The sequence below is a fragment of the Aspergillus thermomutatus genome, assembly GCF_002237265.1.
Source record: "Aspergillus thermomutatus strain HMR AF 39 chromosome Unknown NODE_177, whole genome shotgun sequence".
Lineage (NCBI taxonomy): Eukaryota > Fungi > Ascomycota > Eurotiomycetes > Eurotiales > Aspergillaceae > Aspergillus > Aspergillus thermomutatus.
Window position 1 is genome coordinate 3,064 of NW_020798226.1, and position 18,775 is coordinate 21,838.

Genomic DNA, 18,775 nt, shown 5'->3' on the forward strand with positions numbered 1-18,775 from the left:
TATACCCAAGAGCATAAGAGCCGCCCAGCCAATCGAGATCGTCGCATTCTTTTACCACCTGAGCAGTACGATACGTATTCTTCTCGTCGTAGTATTCCTCTGTGTCAACATGGAAAAACTTTTGAAGAGCAGGAAGAGCATAGTGCGCAGTAAGTATCGGGGCCCGTTTGTTTCTCCCTGTCGAGGAAGCTTGGAGAGATCGAAGACAGCAGGGGAGAACTCAGTGCTTGTTGCTCCTATTTATCAAAGACTACAGAGGACCTGCGAAGCTCAAAGTTAGGATTAATGCCTAATTATGTCTCCCGGTTCTAGTGGTGTTCAAGGCTATCCTGGATAAATCAAGAAGCAGTACGCTTGAGGTAATATATGCCTGTCACTAAGCCTCTCACTACAAGCTTCAATGGCCTTGTATACTTCGATCGGCTATCCATGGCAGATGATCTGATCTTCCAAATCGCTAATGACAGAGGACGCAGTTTTCTCGGTTCATTTTCATTGTGTTCCCAATCACTGCACAGTTTCGACTGAAGCACTCCCGATTTCTGGCCTAGTAGGTACATAAACGGAATTGCAGATCATGGGCAGCCTTTTAAGGACACCAATCAATCTGGATACAATCAAGCCTCAAGACAAGTGTTGGTAGGATAGTTGCAGCTGTCGCCACTACCACCGGTGATGCTGACATTCTCAAAGCTGAAATTAGAGCAGCTGCCATCACCACAGAGAATGTAGTAATCCTTGCCGTCGCTCATGGTACCGGTGACATCAACAAACGTGACGTTCTCGATCTTGACGCCGTTGGTAGGCTCCCCGTTAGGACCGCCGTTCAGGTAATCCTGCTGGATATCGATACCGTAGTCGGTGATACCAGAGACGGTGATATTCTCGTAGCGGATGTTGTAAACCTCACCGGTCGTTCCTGAGTTCGTCTTGATTCTGCATCCGTTCTCGCTGTTGATGACCTGCGAGTTGGAAAAGGTCACACCGTCAACGGTGTTGTCGCTCTTGCCGCCGATGGAGCCGATGCTCAGTCCGTGGCCTCCGTAGCAGTACATGTTGTCCACGACGATGTCCGTGCCGCTTGTGACCGCGACACAGTCGTCCTGGTTGTGCACCCAGCTGTTCTGGAGGGTGAGGTTGGTGCTGGATTTGATGTCGAAGCCGTCGGAGTTGTGGGCGGCCGGGTCGCCGTCGCTGGCACTGTTGGGGGAGTCGCCGGCGGAGTTGTTCAGCGTCAGGCCGGAGATGATCAGGTTCTCGGTGTTCTCGATGTCGAAGCAGTGGACGGGCCAGTTCTGGATGTAGAGGTTCTCGATGCGCGAGTCGTACATGTGCTTGACAACGATGAAATGGTCGGGCTTCGAGGAACCGCCGTTGGAGCCCTCACCGTCCCAGTAGGCGGCGCCGTTGCCGTCGATGACGTGCCCCTCCGCTCCGGTGATGGTCACATCGGTTCCGGAGATGACGATGGGGTCGAAGTCGTCGTCGGGGGTGTTGCCAAAGGTCGTGGTACCGGCGAAGATCACGGCCGCTCCGGTCTGCAGGTTCTGGAGGTCGATTGTGCTGGAAGGAGGGGCGTAGACGTCCGACAGGAGGATGTTCGAGCACGATGCAACGGCCGAGGAGATGGCAGCATACTCGGTGACGGTGCAGGTGGTGCCGCCGTTACCCGCGAAGGTGGAGCTCTTCGTCGTGGTCGGGGCAGGGGCTTGGGTGGTGGAAGCCACAGCAGTGGTTTTCAGGGTGGTGGGAGCAACAGTGGATGTAGCCTGAGCAGTGGCGGTGTTGACCTGAACCTGTCAACAGCAACGCTTGGTTTAGATCTGCTCGAATTGGATACTAACAGCACTAGTCTGGGTAGGAGCAGCGGCGGTAGCAGGACCAAGACAGCTACAGGCGCTTGACAGGTGCTTTGTGTTGTAGTCGCAGTTGCTGAGAAGAGCGGCAGGCACGCCAGTAGTTTCGGTGACCGTGCTCGCGGTGAAAGTGGCACAGAAGCTGGCGGCAGCAGCAGACGAGACCGAAAATACGGAGGCACAGGAATGGTTGGAGTCGCTGGGGTCAACACAGGCAAGAGCCAGGGGAACGAAGGGAACAAGGAGCGCACCGCGCTTCATCTTGGAACAAAAGAGGGACTTGGAATGGTTAGAAGACAGGGACAAGAAAGGAAGGAAGGTAAGGATGGAAATGAATGAATATAGGACCAAGCCTATGCTGTTTGAGTTATCAGGAACGAGGGAATTGGGCATCCAGGTGTATTTATATTACTGACCGAGTCAGGAGATGACTATAATGGAGTGGACTACTGGGCCATGCATACTCCAGTCTATAGACTATCAGATAGGTGGATCGCGAATGTTTGTTAGTGTGCATAATGGCCGTTTCAGATTGCTTCAGGAGCGCAAAAGCCACGAACTCCACGGAGAACCATTTGATTGCATGGAGAATTGAAATGAACTGTTTAGTTGCTTAATCTCCGGTAGTCTGGGGCTTGCCATAGCTTGTCAGTCCTGACTCGGTCCCATCGTCCTTATTGGCGCATTCGGCAATTCCAACTCCACCAGCCAAATCGTTGCACGACTAATTACGATGCGAGTATGGATACTGGGGCTTCGGAATTGTTTCATCAGTGTTGGATAGAGGGCCTCGCTTGCTTTATGACCGAGGTTCTGCCATTATGCGCACATTACGAGTCTTATTCAAGTTTGATAAACTCTATTAAAGCATCCTGATGGATTTCATTGTACTCCAATCTGTGCGCAAGGACAATATATCTGCCGCTGACGGAAATTAAGTGCATGATGTGTAGGTATAGCGCTTACGTGGTATCCTTTAATGATGACTTCCTGCCTGGTTCTGTTCTTGATACTGCTGTCTTGATAACTTTGATTACCTGCGCAATCTCCGTGCTCATGTATCATGTCCACTGAATAACAGAGGGTTCATTATCATACTGAAATATTGTACAACCCCTGAGGGGTAAACGGGTATCATTCTGCATGACCATTCCCGTTCTCGCTTCCGTTCGCTCTCGGCCCATGCGTCTTCTGCAACTCCCTCCATCGCCGCATCACTATGGCGCGTTCATCGGGTGAAGACGCACACATCTCATCGATCCCTTGCTGTATTCGCGAGGTCAGAATCTCCTTGATTTTGCTTCTTGCTAGAGAGTTGCGTAGGCTCTTGTGGAGGCCGTCGAGGGGATAACCTGCTAAGCCCCAGAGTCCTAACATCGTCAGTACGAAGTAGTCCGAGGGAGAAAGGATGGTCACACCTGCTGCGGGCTTGAGGATGACTCCCCCAAGACCTTTGCCAATGCCTTTCAGGAGGCCGATTGAGCCGGATCTCTCCAGGCCGTCTGCGGGCTGTGTGACGAGTCCGGTGAAGCCTTGGTAGAATTCTTGGGTGAATTCCTACGTGCAAATATTAGCTTCCACTCAATTCGGTGACACAAGAGAATCAAGAAGTGATGCCAACCTTTCCAGCGGCTCGAAACCCACCCCGCAGCCCCATGACTGTCGGGATTTCGGCCACCGTACTGTCGTGGTACAGCTTTGGCGCATTGTGGAAACCCTTGGACAGAGTCAGGGTCACATCGGTAGGTATCGTGATAACCCAGTTCAACAGTCGCTTTCCAAACCGTTTGCTGTGATAGCCTGTCTCTGCTAGCACCACATGAACGCCTCCCTGCGCCTCCCTTGTTGCCCGTCGGCTGATCGTTCTTTCAAGGTCCTGTTCGCCACTGTCCCCTTCGCTCTCTACATGCGTGTCTGAGGTATCCGATTGAACCGTGGACTGGTCCGATATTCGATTTCTTCGCTCCGGGACGCTATCCCTCGACATGCCATCCGGAGCAGAGATAAAACTCGCACTATCATCATCAACTTCCTCCTCCTCCTCCTCCTCCTCCTCCTCCTCGTCGGCGTCCGTGGGCTCATCCATGTCACCGGAAGGACTCGATAACTGGAAATCAGCCTCCGATCGCCGCATACTTGCCACCGAGCCCAGCTGCGATCGCACCCGGTCCTCCGGGGGAATGCCGTCCATGGACTTCGGCGTCCTCCCTTTACGTGCCGCACAGTCGCAGTTGACCTCCCAGTCGTCGTCGTGACGGTGACGCCACCCATGCTTCTTGTGGTGATGGTGATGGCGCGAGATCGCCTCGACAACCTCAGCCGGTGCAGTCGCGAGACCCGTTACAAAGTCCGACACGATGCCATAGAGCACCTCTGCGCCCGCGGAGATGGGACCTCGCGGGTCGCGGTTTGTATCGTATTCTTTCGACCGGTACAGGACGACATTTTGCGGCTTGATCAACCCGGCCTCGACGAGCACAGACGCCGCAAAGGCGCTCAGCTTGATATGCGAGTGGCGCACCCACCATACGGCCGGGCGCTGCGGACAGATCGAGCATCGCAGCGCCTCCAGATCCAGGTGCCGATGGAAACTGGCTACGGCGCACCTGACTCCATTCTCCTGTCTCATCTTCTCCCCGATCTCGCCCGCTTTCTCCTGCATCTCAGGCCCGAGCGCCTTGTTGATCGCGTCCGCGAGTTTCTCCGCGTTGAGCCTTTTATATGGAATCGGCGCCGGTCCCGCACCGGCCCTATATACAATCGACCCCCAGAAGGGCTGGTCGCCGAAGAAAGGGATGATTATCGTTGGTCGGCCAAGCGCGAGCCCTGCTGCTGTTGTTCCTGCTCCACCGTGATGGACCACGCATGAGACGTGCTTGAATAGCCAGTCGTGCGGATAGCTGCCGACCATGAACACGTTCTCTGGGATTTCGGCTTCCCCCGCACCGATGTTGCCCCAGCCTTTATTAACTAGTGCGCGCTGGCCGGTTTTGACGATCGCTTCAAAGACAATCTTGGTTAGTTTGGTAGGGCTATCGACGACGATGGAGCCGAAGCCGACATAGATGGGCGGGGGACCGTCTTCCAGGAACCTGATCAGGTCGTCGGGCGGCGTGAAGCTGCTAGGAGCAGACAGCATGCTGAAGCCACAGACGTCGATATTGGTTAGCCAGTCGGCTGGTTTGGGGAGCAGAGCCGGTGACCTGCTGATGTCAGTATTCAAAATCTCAACGCATCGAGGCTACCGACCAGAGATAGGTGAAGGGAATGCGGAGTTTATGCGCGATACCTGGCGCGCGAATGGCGTCCAACGGGTCAAGCCCCAACTCTCGCTTGCGGAATTTGTTTAACAGGTCCCCCAATCCCTCATAGAGCATCATCTCGACAACCGCATACGAGGCGAAATTCGCGACAGACGGTTTAGTATTCGTGGGACGCACGTTGGCCAGCGGATGCGGAAAGGCCTGGGTTGCCGACCAGGGCATCGTGAACATGAGTATCAACGGCACGCCCAATTTCTCCGCGCAGCTGAGATGCGCAAAACTCGGCGGGTTGGCGATGATGGCGTCGGCCACGAACGGCTGCTGGCGGTAGTCCACCGCCTCGCTCCACGGATCATCGGGGACGTGGTGCAGTCCCGTCCCATCGCCGGTCTCGAAACAGGACCGCCAACACCCGGAGAATATCGCTGCCATCTCCCTCCGCCGGCGCCGGATCGCCCCGCTGCGCAACGTTTTCATCTTTGGGATCAGACCGGGGTTCTTCACCATGAACGCCATGAGCTCGGCGGGATCGCCGCCAATGTTGAAGAATTCGAGGTCATGGTCCTGGACGAAGTCGCGGAAGGCGAGGTGGGTCGCGAGTCGGACGCGATGGCCGCGTTCTTTGAGGGCCATGCCGAGTGCGACGAAGGGCTGTACGTCGCCGCGCGATCCGACGACTTGGATGACGATGTTGAGGTGGAGGGGGAAGGTCTCGGGTTTCTTGATGGAGGGCTGTGGAAGGGATGCCCTTCGCACCTCTTCCGGGGTCGGTCTGATTGGCTTTTCCAGGTGTTGGAGGAGGTTTGTGAGGCTGGTTTTTTGGCCGCGAAACCGGATGTCGAGTCGTCCGTCAGCTGCAGCAATCACAATTAGCTTTGCCGTCTACCAACTGATATAGCACTCGTACCCATTACTCGTACACCCGTGTTCATCCCATGTTCCAGGATGGACGTGCGACGACCGTCGCCCGAGGTTGTGTCGCTGAGGGCCTCTTGGGGCCAGTCGGCCGTTGTAATGCCATTGCCACCTGTAGATTGTTGTCGGGGCATCGTGTCCTTGATGGAATCCAAAAGATCCCTGGTTCACGCACTAATAGGCCGGGAAGCTGCATGAGATAGCTAAGGCAGCAGTCGGACATGGTGAATCCTGAAGTCTCGCGATGCGGTGGCTTCATATGGTGATGTCATGGCACATCAAGCTTTCTTGGTGGGTCGAAGAAGAAACCTCGGCATCGGGTGATTATTTCCTGGTCATGCAATAATCCACATTAAGTTCAGGTTTAACTTGTCTAGACAATGGAGGATCTTCAAATAAGCTAGAGATCAATATTGCTAACCATCAATCATGCCGATCCTTTTCTTCCGCCATGACCGATTCGGCCACTCGGGATGACAACCTTTGGCTGATGTCGATTTCCCGTCGGCGACGATCTTTTTGGCCGATTCAACGTCAATTTAAATACTCAGCACCCTCAAATCCCTTGAACCGAGTATCCATGTCTCGTCAATAATGCGCGCTGAATCATCATGGCGCAATGCCTAACCCTCAACCTCACCGTAGACAATGTCCAGCCCCCGGCGCTCAGCCAGCCATCTTCTTTCTGCACGGCTTCGGCGCCTGCAAAGAGGATCTGCATGATATCCTGCGTCTTCCCGCATTCGCAGACCACACATTCCTCGCCTACGACGCCCCAGGATGCGGCGAATCTTCATCGGATCTCTCCAAAACCACCATCACCACTGCGCAGGCCGTGCTGGTGCACTAGGGGATTACTCACTTCCACCTCATCGGCGACTCAATGGGCCTCACGGCACTGATGCTGGCACACGCCGAACCAGCCCGCATCCTCAGTTTCATCAGTATCAAGGGCAACCTCGCGCCGGAAGATTGTTTCCTGAGTCGGCAGATCTTCACGCACCCGGGGGACTCTGACGAGGAGTTTCTTGCGCACTTTATCGAGCGGACGCGTCGTCGCCATCGCTCAGGAACGGGCTGTATGCTGCTAGTCTACCTGCTCGAGTCCATGCTGGGGTTGTCAGAGGCATCTTCGCTTCCATGGTGGAGTTGTCGGATTCGGAACGCTGAAGGAGAAGTTCTTGGCGCTTCCGTGTCCGAGGATGTTCATGTTTGGCGAGCAGAACCGTGGCTTGTCGTATCTTGGGGAGTTGAGGGAGGAGGGGGTTGGGTTAGCGGAGATTCCGTTCAGTGGGCATTTTCCTATGTATTCGAATCCCCCGGAGATGTGGAGGCGGATTTTCGCGTGTTTGGGGAAGGGCTTATAGACTATACCCTGTACTAGAGGGAAAGATTCTAAGGATACTTAGAATTTAGCATGTGCTGCCTTTCGTGTGATTGTAGGCTAGCAATATTCCAGAGGGTTGTGACTCCTCGATCAGAGAAGCCATGGGCGCGAGTGGGCGAGTAGAACCACAGAGTTTTTCGGAATGGGTGTATAGATTGGGAGTGTACCGGAAAGCATATAAAGCATATACAGACTAATCAAAATCCTATCAATATATAGAGGTGTTTGCGCAAATTGCCCAGTGTGAGTGACTGATTCCCAGAAAGTTCGTTATTCCAGAAGCGGGCACATGATTAAACCACTCAGGGTGCAGACAAGAGGGGAATGTTGACAAGGGCGAAAAAGAGTCTAGAGAAATCGGGGGATCGAATGGAGCAGGATTCAGCCAATGTCACGTAGTTGGCGGCCCAAGGGTGACACAAAGTCAACCGTCTCATCTGGTCCAGTCCTCCGAGATTGCACCAACCGTACAATCCCGAAGTTTGTGGCAGAGGGAGAAAGGATCGCACTTGATCTTCGATGCGCATCGACTAGCCAAAAAATGTGTTGGCGACAGTATTCAGGGCCACAGAGGCGCCGGTCGCCACGAAATAAGGCCCGCATTTCAACCAATGTCTTTTTGTTATGTATGGGGCAAAAGGGGGCTAATCACCATGCGGGATAGAGCGAATTCAGTCATCCGGCTGGGGGTGGCATATAGGTAGGTAGTTATTCGATATATCTCTATATCGACAATTCGACTGAATTCAACTAGAATTCGATTGGAATTCGACTGGAATTTCATAATAATTTAATAATTTAATGTTGAATAGTTGGATCCTAATAATCTAACCTTTTGACATTAATAATTTAACAGGTTAGTGATTCAATAACTAATGAGTCAAATATGATAATTTTAACATTAATAATTTGGCGGTTTGACGTTTCATAGTTCAACAGTTTAACGTCAATAATTCAATATTCTAATGTTGATAATTTGATGGTTTGAACCAGTCTAACAATTCGATAATTCGACAGTTCAAGGTCCACATAACCAATCCCCTTACACCTTTTGATGACAGGCTACCTAATGTCCGGGTGGCGGTGGACAGTCCTACTAGGTACTGCTCTGTACCTAAAGACTACACAGGATAGTACGCAGTGCTAGCTGCAGCCACGTAGATATTCGACCAGTTATCCTCAAGTTTTAACCAGGCGTAGACCTAGCCTGTGCGGGTTCTGCCATGGAGGATCAGAACGAGAACTGCGGAACCAACAGTCACCATGAGGAGTACTGTACCTGAAAGATAGGTCCAGTAATGCTATTATTGTTCCTCCAAACTCAGGCTACTTGATCTACACATCGATTATTTAAATAGCCCATTCCATCTCTCGAGTACTCAGGATTTTATACCCCCGCAGGCCATCGATTCTACTTGTATCTCAAAGAGATTATAGTCTTTGTTTCCTTTCTCCACTGCCAGGATGTCCACTCTTGTATCTTTCTCCGACAGACATCCACTAGATGATGTATATTCTTTCAATGTTGACGCTGTTTCGGGCATTTCCAGTCAGACTGAAAACTTCAGTCTCCATTACCCTGTTCAAGAGGAATCACTGGCCTTTGCAACCGATCGGACGGCTACTACATACCCATCGCAAGACCTTGCTTTCGATACAGTCTCGCAATCTTGTTGGCATTTGCCAGTGTCTGCAGTGTCTCAACCAGCATTTAGACCAGCTCTCCTTCCTGTTAGTCCAGGTACAGAGCCATCCCTGAACCAGCTCCGAGACAATCAACATTTTGTGGAGAGCCGCTTTCGCCAATCGCAAGGCTATGTCATTGAGCACGGCGTGCAGGGAGGCTCAATTCCACCCTTTATGGATCAATTCCTTTCTCTCCAGTCTGTGCACCAGGACGAAGTCAAAACGTAGGTTCCCCCGCTGTCAATGGTACAGCCGCTAATTGCTCTCGCTTGTAGGCTACCTCTTGAAAACGCTCACCTTGTGTGCAAGTGGGAGGGATGTACCTGGAAGAGACCGTTCAATAGAAAGGCGGACCTATCTCGTCATGTTGAGTCGATGCACATTGCTCCTCGCTCGTACCGCTGTCTAGTTGAGGGGTGCTCTAGACTTTTCAGCAGGAAGGACAGACGCGATGCACATATGCTGCAACGCCATTTGGTCTCGAGGATGCAAAGGCAGGCTGAGGTGTAGTGCCCAGTCCATGAAGAGTGTTATGAGGCTTTGCTTTGCAAGCATTTCCATGTCTGCGCTTTGACTGTTAGGGACTTCCTTTTATCCTTTCTTTTTTCAGTGGCGATCTATAAGTTTCAGCTACATCAATCAAGAAAGACGATCAAGGGACAGTCAAAAGATGAAGAAACCGTCTCTATAGTGAAGTAGGGAATACTTCCACGGTCATGCCTTAGGACCAACTAGCTGACGAGCATGAACATCACCAAAGACTCATAATACTGTAGTCGGCATTGTTGGGGAAGTGAAAGGCAGGTTATCTAGTTACTCGATAGTTGTTATAGTCAAGTGGCGATTGCATGCCACTTAGGTGCATCAATCTGTCGGGCAGCATTAACTGGCAACTGTATGAGTATAAGCAAAAGTGCCAGGATGAAACCTGTTCAATTAGACGCAGGGTCCAGCCCGAAGTATCGCGCGCAAAGGCCCGGTGACATAGATCCTATACTACTCACGGAGAAAATGAACGGTGAAAGGAAGAGATTGTCATGCCTTTGCTATCCCGTGTCACTTCTTACTGGTGAGGTGGTGGGCTTTCATCCAATGACAACCGATGATAATATAATACATGATGAAAAAGGCTAGTTATAAACCATTCTACCACTCGACTAAAAACAAGGTGTCACCTCAACACTTTCTAGCGTAGTAGAAATAGTAGTGCAATACGATGTTGTTTCAAGCGCTTGAGGCTCTGGCCACATGCGTCGAGAATCCATGTAGGACAGTTGATTGAGTCGCTGCATGATTGTCCCCAAATTATTTGATATGATTCCGACTGCCTAAGGTGACACAGACGATGCCGGAATATCAGGGACATGGGGATGTTTACCGGATTCGAGGTGAAAACCCCAGAAATGTCTTCCTCCCTCTGTTCCCCAGCCACACTTGGGCACGAATCAGGGTCGTATAGAATCTGACGATGATTGGCCTGTCTATGCTTGGACTCCAAGTTGTCGGTGCCTGATGAGGCTGTGCACTTGACGATAGATGGCTTTGTCAGCTATGAAAGCAGTGCTGTGGTGGCATCTTCCCTCTTGAAAGCTATTGTGTACATACACATCGAGTCCACCTAAACATGCGTAAGAATAAGCATAAACCTACCTGAAAAGTTTACAGCAAGGCTCAAGAAAGACAACTTGCTGTGCGGACTGTTGAGGTAGTAAGTTACCATGGCGGCTCATGAGCGTTCTAATATCATGTCGTGCACGGATTTGACGGCACATATACACTCTCCAAACCGTTGCTACATACCTACGCTGTTACCCAAGCCGTCGTCAAGTGCACCTTCTTGCTGAAGACGGAGCAACGGCAATACCCAACAGAGATCTCGCGTTTCCCGGGACTCTCCACGCAAATTTCGATCCATGGTGGGAGGGACCAGGGGGGAAAATTCCTAATCGTTGCATGGTAGACTTACAGCGGCCATTTTCTTCCCTCTCTTAACCTTCGCTCGTTTCGCTGACGACCATGTCTTATGTTTAGGACGACCTTCTGTGTGTATTCGAACTTTCAATCGAAAGGACACGAATGCTTTTCCTCGATCGAAGAGCCAAAATTTGATATATGGAATCAATCAATCGCTCATTGCTTCGTTGCAACGACAGAGTCCATCATCCATAGAATCTGTCCGGGACGACCCAATTATATGGCCACTACTCGAATGTCAAAAAAACAGAAACCTTGTGCGGAAATTGAGGGATGGTGCTGGAATGCAGAAAAGCATAAGACTGAAATCTCCAATGAGTGGCAGTTTGACATGATATACGAATACGAATGGGTACGAATATCTATATATACGACTTACCTGTGATTTTTCGGCTCGGATCGGCAGTTCGGTAAGTCCTCGTTCCCTCCACATCCATGTTTGATAGGAACTCTATTCCATGAAAGCATTCCATCTGTAAACGAGTTGCGATATGGGATATCAATGGTGGAACAGGTAGAATGCTACAGCCCATGGGGGTTTTGGCGATATTACGACAAGTTCCGACCCATCAACATACGAGGGGACTGCAAGCAGGACATTGCTATGGAAAGGGAAACTAGACGGTATTCTCCTCCGTAAGGCTCAGCTGTAGGCCATGCTTTAGGCTCACGGGACGGGATGCTTGTTGACTGGAAGGACCGATAATCGCCTCCGCATCTGAACGCGCCGTTGTTGATGTGGCGTTTGCCAACCAACAAGGACCCGGAGATTTCTGCGCTTAGAGCCCCAGACTTTGCTGAACCGCTCCCCATGGGGATATTCTATCCTCGTGCTCAATGGTTGCAGCATCGGACCGAGAGCATCCCTGCCCTTCGGTTTAATTCGTACCGAGTGCGCTTTGCATGGGCAGGAAGACACAATGGGAATTGATAAGCTGACCATTTCCCGTTGTTGCAGACAGGATGCTCTGATACCAGCACCATCGCTGCATTTCTCATTCTTACTGACATTCTGGGTTCTCGCTCCCGCTGGCCAACATGTGGCGACGCCAAATCACCGTTGATGACAAGGCCATCACCGATGGTGTTGGCATCACTCTGAAGCAATCTCTCTTCCCATGCTTGCTCGGTAAGCTCAGGCCTGAATCAGAGCTCAGGATTCTCTTGCTGATAGCGTCCTCCAAGTGACCATTCTTTTCTTCCTCTGGGGCTTTGCCTACGGTCTTCTCGATGTCCTCAATTCCCACTTCCAGTCTGAACTCAATATCACTGCCAGCATGGCATCGGGGCTGTCAGCCGCATACTTTGGCGCCTACTTCCTTTGTCCCTTGACCATCTCTGGATGGATTCTCCGCCGGTTTGGCTTCAGAGTGACTTTTATGACTGGGTATTCTTCATTTTCAGATCTGTCGGATGCAAAGGTGACTGACCCCGTCAAGCCTTGCTGTTCTAGCAGTCGGCTGCCTTCTCTTCTGGCCTAGTGGCGTCAAAGCCTCCTTTGGCGGTTTCTGCGGCAGCATGTTCGTCGTCGGCGCAGGTCTCTCCACCCTCGAAACCGGCGCGGATAACTTCCTCTCCATCTGCGGCCCTCCCCGGTACTCGGAAATCCGTCTGAACCTGGCACAGGGTGTGCAGGGTATCGGGTCGTTCGTCGCACCCTTGCTCGCCTCCCGCGTCTTCTTCGCCAAAACCGTGGATACAAAGCAGGGGCTGAAGAACGTGCAGTGGGTGTATCTTGGCGTTGCCTGCTTCGTGGTGCTGCTTATTATTTTATTCTACCTGGCGCCTATGCCCGAGGTGACAGACGCCGATATGGGGTTGCAGGAGCAGGATATCTCCAATGAAGAGGTCAAGCCCTTCAAGAAACAGTACAACCTTTTCCTTGGAGTGTGGAGTCAGTTCTGCTACGTCGGCGCCCAGGTCGCTGTTGCAAACTACTTTATGAACTTTTGCCAGGAGGCGGGGTATAGTCCCGCGACTTCTTGTAAGGCTTCTTGGTCCCTCCTACGTTAGCCTTCTGACATGATGCAGCCAATCTGCTTGCCGTCGGCCAGGGCCTCTACACCTTCAACCGTTTTGTTGCTAGTGGCTTCATGACCGTCGGCTTCAAGCCACGATACATCCTCGCCGTCTACCTCGGTCTCTGCTTCGTCTTCAGCCTCGCAGCTACCCTAAGTCGCGGCGTCGCCAGCGTCGCCATGCTGATTCTGGTTCTTTGCTTTGAGAGCGTATGTCCTAGCCCTCGCCCTACTGCCTCGTGAACTGCCCTCTAACAACGACAGGCCTGCTTCGCAACCATCTTCACCCTCGCGCTCCGCGGCCTGGGAAGCCACACCAAGCGCGGCGGCAGTATGCTCGTCGCCGCCATCTCAGGCGGCGCGGCTATCCCCCCCATGACTGGAGCGGTGGCTACCAAGACCGGCAACTTCCACACGGCCATGGCGATCCCGACGGCGTTCTATGTTTTGGCGTGGGTCTTTCCCGTGTATGCCAACACCGTCAGCAGGAAACTGCTTGATGGGCACCGAGCGACAGAATTGAATGTTAGTGTGACTCCTACGGCTATGGATAAGAACATGCAGTTGGAGATGGAGCGTGTGAACTCAAAAGCGGGTGGGGAGGTTGTTGAGACTGTTGGTGTCTAGGTTTCTCTGCCGAGGATGATAACATCTATATGATAACGGTAGCGATAATGGATTGGCATCTAGACCTCAGAATATAATATATCGTATCTGGCAAGCCTCTCTATCAACGAGCTGTATATCGTAACGTTCCAGTTGCCGGCGAATTCGCGCTATGTACCGCGACTTGGATCTGCCGAAGATCTGCCGTAGAGTACCCAGCCACATATTGGCATTCTAGACCATCTTCAAGTTAAGATGTTTAATTGTGAGAGAAAGTGGTAGACTCATGTCAAGCTTCAACCCCGCACTTTGGCCATTCGGGAAGTGGAGAGACGTGTCTATATCTCGGGGGAATAATGGCCGAGGTCTCTACTTTGTATACTCCATCAACTGTTTCATAGAATCTTGCTCAGATGCTGGTCAGTTGTATTTTGCAATTCTGCGGTATGGGACGCCGGAGAAATATGCCTTTCAGCGGGTAGACCAGACAAAATATACATACGCACGGGAAGAGATTTGAAGTTGCTTGAAAAGCGGCAACAAAGATTCGCATCTCATTCTATATGAACATTCTATATACACTTTTTCGTCTACATCTATGTGATATGTGAAGTTGCTCAAACTGTGCTTTTGTCAGTGGAAGACCTGTCCTACCCAAGACCTCGGCAGGGTTCCTCGCAAAACGAACCCAGTTAACAGAAGACACGTAACCGTTGTCGTTAGCGCACTAAGTACGCAATATCAACTGCAGATGGCGTTGGTACAACAACAGCCACGGCGAAGCACCGAGTCGTATCAGACAGGTCCGCTCAATCCCGTTTCAAGCCAACCTTACCCGCCTTCCGCAGCCCAAAGTACCCAAGAACAGTGCAAAGAATCATGAACCCAAACATGGTCCAGAAACTGGCCCGGTATCCAGCCATCAGCGCACCGGGCTCGTCACCGCCAGACTCCTCCGTCACAACCGTCGAGATGACCTGCAGGATCGCCAGTCCCAGGGCGCTCCCGAACTGCGCTGCCGTGTTGAAGACGGCACCCGCCAGGGCCTGTGTGTCGTCCGGGAAACTGTTCGTGATGATGATGAGGCCGACGGTGTAGAGCGCGTCGAAGCTGATGGGCTGCAGGAGCTGCGCGATGAAGGCGTTGCCCCAGTATGGCCAGGAGGGCTGGACGACGGCCATGAGTAAGGGGGATCCGGCGCAGAGGAGGGAAGTCGCCGTTGCAATCCAGAATGCGGGAACTTTGTGTACGAAGACTCCGATGACGAGGTTCAGGAGGACGCCGACTATGAGGCTGGGGAGGATGCGGACGGAGGCGTCTAGCGCCGAGAGGCCTTGGACCTCTTGGAAACTGGGTCGGGTTAATGAGGGATGGGCCGACGGGGCTAGGGAAGGGCTTACAATAAGCTGGCGAAGAGCTCCATTGAATTCACGACTGCTGTTGAGATGGCGAGGATAGCGCAGATGCTCGAAAAGGCTGTGTTCTTCCACAGTGAATTGGGAATGAGAGCTGGCTTGTTCCTCTTGGCCTGATAATGGACCCAGCCGACAAATGAAGGAAGGGCAAGGGCAGCCAGGCACAGAATGATGATGCTATCGGCAGATTTTATCCGTGAGGGATTGGCGCTCAGGATACTATTCTTCGGGTTAGCTTTCGAACGAGGTCATGACGCAGGATGACCTACGCTAGGAGATAACAGAGCAATGCCATGAATGCGGAAGCCAGCCCAGCCCCAACCCAGTCGATCTTAGTCCTGATGTTGTGAAGGAGATCTGAGTAGTGCGTGCTCTTGCCCCGAGGCAAAGCCCAGAGACCGACAGCCGCGAAGAAGAGCGTGATACCGCCAGAAAGATACCACCCCGATCTCCAGCCGATGGTATCGACAAGGATACCCCCGACGACCAGGCCCAGCGAAAATCCAAGGGGCTGGCTGAGCCCCAAGCACGAGAAAGCGACATTGCGACCTCTTCCTGGAGGTAGAAGCTGCGTCACGATGGAGATCGAAGAGGCCAAGTGCATCGCGAGACCGACACCCTGGAGTGCTCTCAAAACCACCAATTCCTGCCCTGTCCGAGCCACGCCTTGACCGATCATCAATGCGCCGCTGGCAAAGGAGCCGACGAGTTCGACCCATCGCGGACCAACAGTGTCCGCCAGGGACCCCGCCAAGAGAAGCGTCGAGGCGGTCGCGAGGCTACTCACCGAGGAAGGCCAGAAGGATAGAGAAGGGGGAAGCTGGAGATCCTTGGTGATAGTTGGCAGACCGACAATCACAAGCCCATTGATCACGCTGGCCGTTAGAGTCACCGCGAAAAGCTGGCTGAGCACCACGATCTTTTGCAACTGCGATTTTTGAGGGGCTGGCCGCCCATTTTCTGGGGAGCGAAGATTGCTCTCTTCCAATATGAGAGAGTTGATGGGTGTGATCGTCGCAGTCGTCGTGGTAGACATGTTGCCAACTGCAGAAGAATCGCTACAGTTGAAGGTTCTACACTGACAGGACGGAGGGGTATGTATGACTCTCGGAGGACCGGACTACGCCCTACGAAGTACATTTTTTCTTTCTTTCCGGGGAAGCGAGACTACTAAGAGACATGGCACGCGACGCTAGCGCACGCTAAGAGCCTAGAACTGCGGAAATTAGGCAATAGAAATGCATCGAGAAACATGGTCACGGAACCTGCCGATTCACATATTGGAGGCTCGGCTGGGGTATCCCACATTATTGTAAGCATCGAAGGTCTCGATCTATTCAGCCCTGGACCGTATACATGATCAATCCTACAACCTTCTAAAATCCAACTTACTAGTGCATATAATGACTGTGTTGATTTGAGTGAGCCTGTGGATACAGTCATGTGACCGAGGAAAAGTTAGCAGCTCCATTACGTATTTGGTTCCATGTTCCAACATTGACTTGCACAGTTCATATTGCACAAGAATTTGCCTCCTTTTCATTGGTTTTAGGCTTTGCAATAGTGGTATCTGCCCCTCGTGCGGGGGATATCACAACTTTGATATGTAAACAGAGCCGTACTTTATATTCCCGGGTCTATTGACATGGCCATGGCGTATCTGTTAGTTGTCCTTGAATCTTCAGTCGTTAGGCTCCTGGGAACATGTCGAGCCGTACAATAATGCGTTATGACTGTGGATTGCCCGACAGACCGGCAACTGGTAAGACAGGCATGTCCCAACCCAGGCGCCTTGACAGCATCTCCGGTGTCACCCCACTAGGGCATCTTGAGTCCGCTCTGATAGCCGAGCCAGGCGGACTAGTAGCAGGGAACCTTGTGAGTTTGGTTGGCGTGCCCGAGGTGGTCCGAACCCTCGAACGTTAATTACCCGATTCCAGGTTCTAGTTCTACTACGGACAGCCCTCAGCCATTGCTCTCGGACTGAATGGCAAAGCGGATCAGTTGATCTGTCCTTTTTTGTGATGACTGTTTCTCGGTCGTACTTGAGAGCTCACTTGCTGCCCGCTGATGCAAAGTTCGATCAATGTTCAACGGAAGGAGCCGGTCGGTCACAACCGACAGTGACAACGCGAAGAAAGAACGTCCGAGAACTGTACCTGTCTCTCATCTCACTCGACCCTTCCCGGAACAATGATGCTATGCAGCGAATATGATACCTGCTCGCTCGCCCTTCTTCACCTGGTCCGATTGAACACTGTTCCTTGGACCTGCGCTGGCATTTTCAGTATCTACCCGCTAGAATGTAAGTTGTCAAATCTGGCTTTGTCGCTCGGATCCGCTATTGTATTCATTGCGCACTCTACAGGAGGTCCGCCAGTAGCCCAGCAGACACAATGGATCGCCCGTCCACCGCTCTCAATGAGTACACAGACGGTATGCTCAATGTTCCCCCATCAACGCATGCTGATAATCACACTGACAACAACAGACAACCGGCGGTGCAGACACTGCAATCTAACCGGCCACATAGCCCCTCGTTGTCCGCTACGACCGCTGCCAACCTCCGTGAGGCAAACCACCATCACTTCTCAGCAACCGAGTACAACCAATGCACCGCAGCGGGGCCATACGTCGAATACTACTCGGCATGGCCCTAGTGGCACCACAACTTCCTCCCGGGAGATCCGTCATCATCACTTCCTGGACCAAGGAACTCATCAAATTATCCATATCGACATCGGCGGGAATCTCCCGGTTGTGCATACTACCCAGGTGCGGGACAGACCGAAACGCAGACGTAGGAAGAGACCGAACAAGTCGGCAAGGAGGGCTCGAATGGCCACAGAACAGACCAAGTCTCAGGATCCTACCCCAGCAGTTGCAAAAACCGAGGAGAATGATGAGAAGATGATCCAGTGAGGGTCTGTTATCTTCGTGGCGTAAGTCAATCAATGTGCAGATGTGGTCATCCACTTATTACAATGAAGCTGGAGGACAAAGATTGCATTATTTAATGTTTAAATACAGTTCTTATCTTACAAAGAAGGCATGGGAATAGATTAAGGAAGAGTCTTTTACAGACAGAATCCAACGCATGTACTTAATCCTAAGAGAAAGAAATGAAGCACTCACCCGCCCCAAGGCATACTCCTGCCGCTGAACAATCATGAATCTACTTCAATAGGAACACGCTATGGAAGCTAAGCCTTTTAGCTAATACCATCCATAGTTATCGATTATGGCATGAGTCGGAGCGGTCCATCCATGCGGCTGACACCAAACACGGGGAGAAAGCGGACAAGCCCAAAGCTTTCCACGCCTTTATTACTTCAAATCTAACCTGCTAGCTACAATGATGGCTGAATTGTCATGTTGCGTTGCACCCGGTCGAAAGTCGATAGCAATAGATTCTCTTGCAAGAGCCAGACAATCATCCGCTATGCTGTTCAAGGTGCTCGTGGGAAGGTTTCGTCGCCTGGCTGACCAAGTCCACCCTGATGTCCATTATGACACTATAGAAAGGATTATCTCATCAGTTACATCTGCAGACAAAACATTGAGATTCTCACAATGGGATTGACCAAGACCATTGTGACAACCGGTGACATAAATAGTTAGCGTTGAGGAGGACCAGCCTGGACGAAGCGTCTGG

The 18,775-nt window shown here is 51.9% G+C and overlaps 7 protein-coding genes across 7 annotated transcripts; 4 read left to right on the top strand and 3 right to left on the bottom strand.

Moving 5' to 3' along the window:
* Positions 1-617: 617 nt before the first annotated feature.
* CDV56_100766 (uncharacterized protein) lies at positions 618-2,117 on the bottom strand (the record flags this gene model as incomplete). The annotated part of the gene is made up of 2 exons (XM_026754385.1): positions 618-1,790; positions 1,845-2,117. The coding sequence occupies 2 exons, from the start codon at positions 2,115-2,117 to the stop codon at positions 618-620; spliced, it is 1,446 nt and encodes a 481-aa protein (XP_026612311.1).
* Positions 2,118-2,990: 873 nt separating this feature from the next.
* Positions 2,991-6,168, bottom strand: CDV56_101118 (putative UDP-glucose,sterol transferase; the record flags this gene model as incomplete). The annotated part of the gene is made up of 4 exons (XM_026754737.1): positions 2,991-3,413; positions 3,478-5,059; positions 5,106-5,973; positions 6,027-6,168. The coding sequence occupies 4 exons, from the start codon at positions 6,166-6,168 to the stop codon at positions 2,991-2,993; spliced, it is 3,015 nt and encodes a 1,004-aa protein (XP_026612312.1).
* Positions 6,169-6,653: 485 nt separating this feature from the next.
* On the top strand, positions 6,654-6,884 carry CDV56_101667 (uncharacterized protein; the record flags this gene model as incomplete). Its single annotated transcript, XM_026755286.1, has 1 exon — positions 6,654-6,884. One exon carries the CDS (start codon positions 6,654-6,656, stop codon positions 6,882-6,884), a length of 231 nt encoding a protein of 76 aa, XP_026612313.1.
* A 33-nt stretch (positions 6,885-6,917) lies between these two features.
* CDV56_101698 (uncharacterized protein) lies at positions 6,918-7,418 on the top strand (the record flags this gene model as incomplete). The annotated part of the gene is made up of 1 exon (XM_026755317.1): positions 6,918-7,418. The coding sequence occupies one exon, from the start codon at positions 6,918-6,920 to the stop codon at positions 7,416-7,418; it is 501 nt and encodes a 166-aa protein (XP_026612314.1).
* A 4,701-nt stretch (positions 7,419-12,119) lies between these two features.
* Positions 12,120-13,726, top strand: CDV56_102406 (uncharacterized protein; the record flags this gene model as incomplete). The annotated part of the gene is made up of 5 exons (XM_026756025.1): positions 12,120-12,210; positions 12,267-12,468; positions 12,521-13,065; positions 13,113-13,309; positions 13,364-13,726. The coding sequence occupies 5 exons, from the start codon at positions 12,120-12,122 to the stop codon at positions 13,724-13,726; spliced, it is 1,398 nt and encodes a 465-aa protein (XP_026612315.1).
* A 788-nt stretch (positions 13,727-14,514) lies between these two features.
* CDV56_102709 (putative MFS transporter) lies at positions 14,515-16,156 on the bottom strand (the record flags this gene model as incomplete). The annotated part of the gene is made up of 3 exons (XM_026756328.1): positions 14,515-15,055; positions 15,106-15,339; positions 15,390-16,156. The coding sequence occupies 3 exons, from the start codon at positions 16,154-16,156 to the stop codon at positions 14,515-14,517; spliced, it is 1,542 nt and encodes a 513-aa protein (XP_026612316.1).
* Positions 16,157-17,516: 1,360 nt separating this feature from the next.
* Positions 17,517-18,042, top strand: CDV56_103079 (uncharacterized protein; the record flags this gene model as incomplete). Its single annotated transcript, XM_026756698.1, has 2 exons — positions 17,517-17,556; positions 17,612-18,042. 2 exons carry the CDS (start codon positions 17,517-17,519, stop codon positions 18,040-18,042), a joined length of 471 nt encoding a protein of 156 aa, XP_026612317.1.
* Between the last annotated feature and the right edge of the window lie 733 nt (positions 18,043-18,775).